This window comes from Triticum dicoccoides, chromosome 6B (assembly GCF_002162155.2).
Source record: "Triticum dicoccoides isolate Atlit2015 ecotype Zavitan chromosome 6B, WEW_v2.0, whole genome shotgun sequence".
Lineage (NCBI taxonomy): Eukaryota > Viridiplantae > Streptophyta > Magnoliopsida > Poales > Poaceae > Triticum > Triticum dicoccoides.
In genome coordinates this window covers 386353300-386362065 of record NC_041391.1, presented here as the reverse complement: position 1 = coordinate 386362065, position 8766 = coordinate 386353300, and the positions used below count along the sequence as shown (strand labels likewise).

At 42.9% G+C, this 8766-nt stretch overlaps 1 protein-coding gene across 1 annotated transcript in view; it reads left to right on the top strand.

Moving 5' to 3' along the window:
• LOC119322567 overlaps window positions 1-2885 on the top strand; it is a 5118-nt gene extending 2233 nt beyond the window's left edge. Inside the window, exons 3-5 of the mRNA XM_037596049.1 lie at window positions 801-1002; window positions 1796-2024; window positions 2468-2885. Coding sequence (XP_037451946.1) covers window positions 801-1002; window positions 1796-2024; window positions 2468-2699 — 663 coding nt within the window. The 3' untranslated portion in view covers window positions 2700-2885. The remainder of the gene's footprint in view (window positions 1-800; window positions 1003-1795; window positions 2025-2467) is intronic.
• The last annotated feature ends 5881 nt before the right edge of the window (window positions 2886-8766 follow it).

The following is an 8766-nucleotide window of genomic DNA, read 5'->3' as shown; positions in this document are numbered from 1 at the left end:
AGATGGCCTTCCCCTCCAGCTTAAGTGCCACCTCTGCCTCCTGAACTGTGAGTTTTCGTCCAGCTTCAGTGCAGCTATGTGTTCTGTTTCTCCATTCCGCTCCTCTGTTCTGAACTTCTGATGTATGTGTTGACCTGTGGCTGTTATATGCGCTGCATCCTTTTATCCTTGTGCTAGTGGCCTCACCATACGTCATGGTATTTTGATCTCTTCTCCGTATCTCACATCTTCAAACTATTATATTGTCTTCATCACGTAGCATTATTTTATTATTTATGTACGTACTCTCCATATTGCATTGTAGCTGTTTCTATAAATTGCTATATCCTGTGTCCCCGTATGGCTGTATCGCCGTGTCCATGTCCCCGTATGCCCGTATCGGTACTTCATAGGGTGAAACAATACCAGTCTTATAACCAGAAGATGTGCTTCATTGTCTGGCTTTTGAACCTATGTTTTTTTGCACCTTACTTTTTAACAATTTGTGTGTAGCAAATGCATTTCACTTTTTTGGTGATGTCAAGCGTTTTTTTTGTATGAGTAGGAGGTTCATTACCTTGTCTGTTCCAGATGCATGTAGCAAGTAAGATAATGACACTATCAGCCTATGAAGTGAAACAATACAAGTCTGAACCAGCAGATTTCCTATATTGTCTGGCTTTTTATCATTTATGTGTAGCGAATGCATTTCACTTTCTTGTTGTGGTGTAATAAAGGGCTACTACAGATTGTTGCTTTCAGGTTATTATCCTTTTTGTGGGTTTGTTCCTATTGAACTAAAGCTTCATTTGTACTTACAGGAACAAGTATTCACTGAAAATGATGGTTTTTACGCTTGGATGTTTCTCAAAAGACGGACCTTGTGGCAGACGATTCTTTCATTTATCTGGCCTGTCTTTGCGTTGGCAGTCTGCTTATTTCCAGTTTACCCATACCAATGCAAGATTGTGGTACTGTACTCTTGCGCTGGAGCTTTACTGTTCATTGTGTCCCTGCTTTTATGTAAGATTCCCTTCCTGAATCTCTCTCATATTTGCCATCTTCTGGTTTTGTAGTGGCAGTTAGCCCTAGCAGTCTGAGTTGCGTGTATTGCTAGTTATGCATTAAAAATGCACATTCTCCGTGTTGCATTCATGAATAATATGCCATTATTTAGTATTTTTTGTAAAGGCAAAGTCTTGTATATCAGTTTCACAGATGCATAGTTAAGTTGCTATGGGAGTATCTAACATTTGATTTTGCATGTTGCTTGCGAAACTTTAAGTATGCCTGTTGGTGGCACCGTCCAGAGTAGAATTAAATGTCTCAGCTGGCACTGCTGCACATCTATTTGCATGATTGACATAGAGCTGCAAATTTATTCAAAATAACAGTAGGCAGGTCGCCATAACTCTATACCTGCCAGGCACTGTTATAAAGGGCTTCTACCTAGCCTGCCCTAGGGGCTGCCTAGCCTAGGTTCCGTTTCTCCTTTGGATTGGGTTTCTTCTTTTGTGTTGTACGTACATGATAAAGTTTGAACATATTTTTGTTTCTTCATGTACAATATCTTCATTTCATATATTCCTTAGTGAGAGAACATAAGAAATTCGGCACTAGGAATTGTTAAGTGACGCGGTTTCAGGCAAACATTTTTACCAGCCGGCTGTTACTAGTGCTGGTGCATGCTTATATTGCTTCTATTGCCATACTATTTTATGTGGTGGGATTATCCCACATACCCACTTGCATTGCTTTGTTAGATGCTCTAATTTGGGAATGATGATATTTGTTTACATATTCGATGGAATTGCAGTAAGAGCTGCCATCTTTGGCGTACTATGGGTTCTTCTTGGAAAACGGGTGTGGTTCTTCCCCAATATAAATGCAGAGGAGACCACATTTAGAGAACTCGTTCGGTTTTGGCCTGTGAAGGATGAGGGAGAGCAACCAAAGTGGACGTCAAGACTTTTCTATGCTACTGTTGCCTTATTGGTGATATTGCTGCTTAGACATCACGCTCCAGATGAAGCAGCTAGAGCGAGGTAATTTCTTTTCTATAATACATTTTCCTATCTCATGCCTTTGTGTCACCTGAGCGATGAACTCGGTCAATGAAGTGTTCTATCAAGCATGCCTCCTCTGCATTCAGCAATATATTCCAGGCACCTGCCTTCCATTTTTTGGCACATATGCAGTTAAACTTTCAAGATAGCTCCTATGCAATTGTTATTTCGACAGTCCACAGTTTGTTCCCAGAATAGAGGAATCACATGTTTGGTTTGCACCTGTATTGGGTCACTGTGTTCAACTAGAATTTATATACTAGTAAAAGTGTATATTTTCCTGTCAAAGAGAATACTATCAGTATAGATGTTGTTCTTGCCGTGAATTATAACTAGTCGTGTGTTGCCAGGGAGGCACCGGACCCTGGTAACGGAGGGCTTGAAATCCAGTTGCATAACCTTCTATTTTTCTCTGTCGTCAGGTACCAAAAGAAGGTTTCTAATATAATTGATGATGTCCTTGAGTGGTCTCCGAAATTGGCTCTGTCTGGGATGATGGATAAACATACTGAGGATAATGCGACAGAAACTAGTAACTACACCAGCCATGCCACAACGAGTACTGAAGAATCTACAGATGCAGCCGAGGATGAGGATGCAGATGAAACCCAAGGTGCTGCTGATGATACGAGAACAAGATCTAGTGAAATTTAAAACGGAAATCAAACTTCTAAGTTTGATGGAAATTTCATAAGTACTCTCGTGGGTTCTAATTATACGGATATAGAAAATTCGGGGTGTTCAATCTGACCATGTTTTGTTCGTATATTGCCACCGATCAGCTGTACTCTTAAAGGAAGTGTTGTCAAAACCTAAAGCACATTACCTTTTTTGCTTGCATGGGGCTTGTTTTTTAAATGCGTGTTTCACAGGATAGGAGTAGATTTGTAGCAGGGGCACCTTTTCTTCATGGGATTTCTATTTTGATGGCTCTCATTGTTTAGTCCTCAGTTTTGCCCATGCTCGTTTGCAGTCCTCACTTTTCCCCTCTATCGCGTGGTCCATCCTGGCACCTTTTCTTCATGGGATTTCTATTTTGATGGCTCTCATTGTTTAGTCCTCAGTTTTGCCCATGCTCCTTTGCAGTCCTCACTTTTCCCCTCTATCGCGTGGTGCATCCTTACAAAAGCCCGAACGGGGGTTTGTCGTCTTGTCAAAGTCTTTGACCGTTACTTGTGCACTGATGCGTGATCGTAGGTAGGCTCCGCGCATATAATGCGTGATAAAAAGGTGGCTTATTATTATGTGCTATAGGAAGGGGACTCGAACTTGAGACCACCCGCTTATAGAGCAGCGCAAGCGTCAACTGACCTAGTGTGTAAATGTGTTTTATAACTGTCGATTTTGTATATGTAGTGGAGTACACCGCTGGGGGTCTGAATGTTTTCTTGCCTAGTATTTGAAATTCCCATAAATCACCTTTTTGTAGTGGAGTACACCGCTGGGGGTCTGAATGTTGCCTAGTATTTGAAATTCCCATAAATCACCTTTTTTAGAAGTGCCTCAAATAATTTTGAAATTTGTGCCATTTAATTTTTCATCAAAGAGTAGGCCACATTGGATGGCCACTAACCAAGTTTCAGTCATTTCAGAGTAATATTGCCTTGTTCCATCCACTTAGTTGAGTTTTAGTGAATTATTGGAAATTGCCCAAATTTGAACTACAAGAGTGATGTAGTTTGGTTATGAAAATTGCCAAAAATCGTTTTATGCTATAATGTTGGTGGTGCATGAACTTGGGACAAACGAAGTTGAAATTCCAAACCATTTTGTATGAATGGTCAACATTGCAAGTTTGACCCATTTAGAAAAACAAAGAAAATGAAGAAAGAAGCCTCAAAATTGAAATGCCTTTGCATGGAGCCATCTTATGTGCACTAGTTTGTGGGAAAAATCATTAACTTGCAATACAACAAGTTTGCTATACAATAAGTTTCAAAATTTGGCATTGTTAGATTGGAAACACCCAATTATTTTAGGGAAAAACTTACCTTCTGTCGGCCGATCTCGCACCCACGTCCGCCGGCTCTGTGTTTGTTGGACTGTCTTTTGATCCAACGACCGATAGCACCCCGCACCCACGTGCACAGGTCTGTAGCTCAGCTGTCGTGTCAGAAAAGCTTTCTACAACCGAGAGCATGTTTCAAATCTCCGTGGTGGTTAGATCCAGCAGGAGAGAGGCAGAGCACCGTGCGGCTGGGATGAAGGCGGTGGCTGGATGGTCGACGGCGGCTAGGCGACCGCGGCAGACCAGCCGTCGACCGCGGCAGACCAGCCGCGCTGGACGATGACGACGCGATCTGAGGTCGTTGATGGCTGCACAAGCACCAGGTGTGCATCCTTTCCCCTCTAGATCTACAAATTTCCCCCATTCCCGCAGGGGCGAAATTAAGGGAGGGATGCGGTGGTGGGCGGCGGCGGTGGTGCCCCGTCGCATTGGTGGGCGGTGGTGGTGGTGCCCCGTCGCGTTGATGCGCTCCCCCATAGCGGCGTGCTTCTACTACAGCAGGGACAGTGGTGCTACTGCTCTGTTGCGGTTGGCAGCAGCGCGCTCTACGCAGGCAACAACTTCTGCACACTTTTTTCATTTGCAAAATTTTCTGCAACATTACCTATGTTGCAAAACTTCTTCCACAACATCACCCTTGTTGCGAAAAGAAAGAAAGACAGAAAAAATTCTGCAACACGACCTATATTGCATAAAAAAAAATTCTGCAACACAACCTATGTTGCAAAATAAAATAAAATCCGCAACACAACCTATGTTGCAAAAAAAGTATCCGCAACACAACCTCTATGGAAATGTTGTTTCTGCAACAAGGCCTTTGTTGCAAAGGTAGAAGAGCATGTTTAGCGACTAGATTGTGTTAAATCTGATGGCTTGTGAGGCGACGGATCTTTTAAAACGATCCGCCGACCGAGCGTAGCAACCCCCATTATTTTAACAAAATTAATGAAATGTGGGTCGCCACTTGTCATGGACATGCAAACTTGGCAAAAGTTGGACATTCAAACATGCAAACAACACAAATTTCATTTGAAGTTTATAATTTTTACAAACATAAACCCTAAACATAGCTACTGACAAAATAAAGCTAGTTCATAAACCTAATCTACCAATCGTCGTCATCCACATCGGACCCGCTGCTGCCGCCGGAGGAGCCCTCCTCCTTGTTCTCCTCCTGCTTGCCGTCATCATCGTCCTCGCTCACGAGGTCGATGGTGATGTCGACCATCGAGGCGATGACCGCCTGTTGCAGCCCCGGAGTGTCGACCGGGTCATTGGGGTGGGGTTGCGGCCCCTTCATCGATTCACGCAACACCAGGAGGAGCCTCGGCAGGTCTGCACGGTCACCGAGCTCGTTGACCACCGCCCTCCTATACTCTGCTAGCAGCGGCGGCTCGGCTTCGGCATGAGCAGGAAACCGCCAGAGCCCATCCCAGGCTCGGGCTTGGGCATGAGCAGGGGGCTGAACGAGCTCATCCCCGAGTCGGGCTTTGGGACTAGCAGGGGGCGCCACGGGAGCTCATCCCCGGCTCCAGCTTTGGGATGCGCAGGCCGCCGCTGCGCGAGCTCGTCCCTAGTGTCCCTGGCTCTAGCTTAGGAAAGCGGAGGCCCCCACTGCTGTTGGCATCGCTGCCACCTCCCACAGACGTGGGCGTGGATCGAGGCATGGCCCGCGATGGTGAAACCCGGTCGTCCTCGTCCAGGCCGAGCTGCGCGCGGCACACGACCATGACATCGACGAAGGTATGATACGTCCATTTTGCATCATGTTTACCTACTATTATTTACTATGTTTTTATGCATAATAATGCTTTTTGGAGTAATTCTAATGCCTTTTCTCTCATAATATGCAAGGTTTACACAAAGAGGGAGAATACCGACAACTAGAATTCTGGACATGAAAAAGCTACGTCAGAGTTACCTATTATGCACATCTCCAAATGAGCTGAAACCTTACGGAGAATTGTTTTGGAATAAAAGAAAAATACTTGAGCAAATAACTACCGGAGGAGGCCCACCAGGTGGGCACACCCACCTGGGCGCGCCAGCCCCCCCAGGCGCGCCCTGATGGGTTGTGCCCTCCTCGGCCCACCTCTGGTGCCCCTCTTCTTGTATATAAGTCATTTTGACATAGAAAAAAAAATAAGGGGAGGACTTTCGGGATGGAGCACCGCCGTCTCGAGGCGGAACTTGGGCAGGAGCACTTTTGCCCTCCGGCAGAGTGATTCCGCCAGGAAACTTCCCTCCCGGAGGGAAAATCATTGTCATCGTCATCACCAACAATCCTCTCATCTTTGGAAGGGCAATCTCCATCGACATCTTCAACATCACCATCTCCTCTCAAACCCTAGTTCATCTATTGTGTTCAATCTTTGTACCGGAACCTCAGATTGGTACCTGTGGTTTACTAGTAGTGTTGATTACATCTTGTAGTAGATTAGTGGTTTATTTGGTGGAAGATTATATGTTTAGATCCATTATGTTATTTAATACCCCTCTGATCTTGAGAATGATTATCATTTGTGAGTAGTTATTTTTTTTCTTGAGGTCACGGAAGAAATCTTTTTGCAAGTAATCATGTGAACTTGGTATGTGTTTGATATTTTGATGATATGTATGCTATGATTCCCTTAGTGGTGTCATGTGAACGTCGATTACATGGCACTTCACCATATTTGGGCCTAAGGGAATGCATTGTGGAGTAGTTATTAGATGATGGGTTGCTAGAGTGACAGAAGCTTAAACCCTAGTTTATGCGCTGCATCTAAGGGACTAATTTAGATCCAAAATTTAATGCTATGGTTAGATTTTATCTTAACACTTTTCCCGTAGTTGTGGATGCTTGCGAGGGGGTTAATCATAAGTAGGAGGTTTGCTCAAGTAAGAACAACACCTAAGCACTGATCCACCCACATACCAAATTATCAGAGTAGCGAACACGAATCAAACCAACATGGTGGAAGTGACTAGATGAAATTCTCGTGTACCCTCAAGAACGCTTTGCCTATTATAAGAAACCGTTTTTGCCTGTCCTTTGCCACCAAAGGATTGGTCTACCTTACTGCACTTTATTTACCATTACCGTTACTTACTACAAATTATCTTGCTATCAAACTACTCGTTACCGACAACTTTAGTGCTTGCAGAAATTACTTTGCTGAAAACCACTTGTCATTTCCTTCTGCTCCTCGTTGGGTTCGACACTCTTACTTATCAAAAGGACTAGGATTGATCCCCTATACTTGTGGGTCATCAAGACTCTTTCCTGGCGCCGTTGCCGGGGAGTGAAGCGCTCTTGGTAAGTGGAAATTGGCAAGGAAAAATTATTACTACGTGCTGAAATTTATTGTTACTTGTTACTATGGAGAACCATCTTTTGAGGGGTTTGTTCGGGGTATCTTCACTTCGAACGGAACCATAATTAGTTGCCCTCAACCTACCGCACCTACTAAAAATATTGGTTATGAAATTCCTTCGGGTATGATAGAACAACTGCTAGCTAATCCTTATGCAGGAGACAAAACCGAACATCCTGATATGCACTTGATATATGTGGATGAAATTTGTGGATTATTTAAGCTTGCAGGTTTACCCGGAGATGAAGCCAAGAAGAAGGTTTTCCCTTTATCTTTGAAGAGAAAAGCATTGTCACATTATATGCTATCTAATGATATTGGATCTTGGAACTGGAATTGATTGAAATTGGAATTTCACCAAATTTTTTATCCTATGCATCTAGTTCATCGTGATCGGAATTACATATATAATTTTTGGCCTCGTGAAGGAGAAAGTATCTCTCTAGCTTGGGGAAGGCTTAAGTCAATGTTATATTCATACCCCAATCACGAGCTCTCAAGAGAAATTATTATCCAGATTTTTGATGCTCGGCTTTCTCATGATGATCAATCCATGCTCGATACTTCTTGTGCTGGTTCTTTTATGAAGAAGACTATTGAATTCAGGTGGGATCTTTTAGGAAGAATTAAACGCAACTCTAAAGATTGGGAACTAGATGAATGTAAAGAGTCAGGTATTAAGCTTAAGTTTGATTGTCTTAGATCTTTTATGAATACCGATGCCTTTCACAAGTTTAGCACTAAATATGAACTTGACTCTGAGATAGTAGCCTCTTTTGTGAATCATTTGCTACCCATGTTGATCTCCCTAAGGAGAAGTGGTTTAAATATAATCCCCCTATTGAAGAATAAATTAAAAAACCAGTAATAGCTAAAGAAGAAACTATTATTTACAATGTTGATCTAGTTGTTCCTACTACTTATATTGAAATACCACCTTTCCCTGTTAGGATAAAGGAACATCTAAGGTTTCAACTATGGTCCACAAAAGTAATATCAAAGCACCTAGACCTTCAGAACAAATCAAAGCAGAACCTAGTGTTGCTATGGTTAAAGATCTCTTGGTAGAAAATATTGATGGGCATGTTATTTACTTCTGTGATGAAGCTGCTAGAATTGCCAAACCCGATGAAAAAGATAAAGATAGACCTGTTGTTGGCATGCGTGTTGTATCAGTCAAAATAAGAGATCATTGTTATCATGGTTTATGTGACTTGGATGCTAGCGTGAGTGCTATTCATTTTACCTTATATCAAGAAATTATGGATGATATAGCACCCGCTGAAATAGAAGACATAGATGTTACCATTAAACTTGCTAATAGAGACACCATCACACCACTTGGGATTGTTAGAGA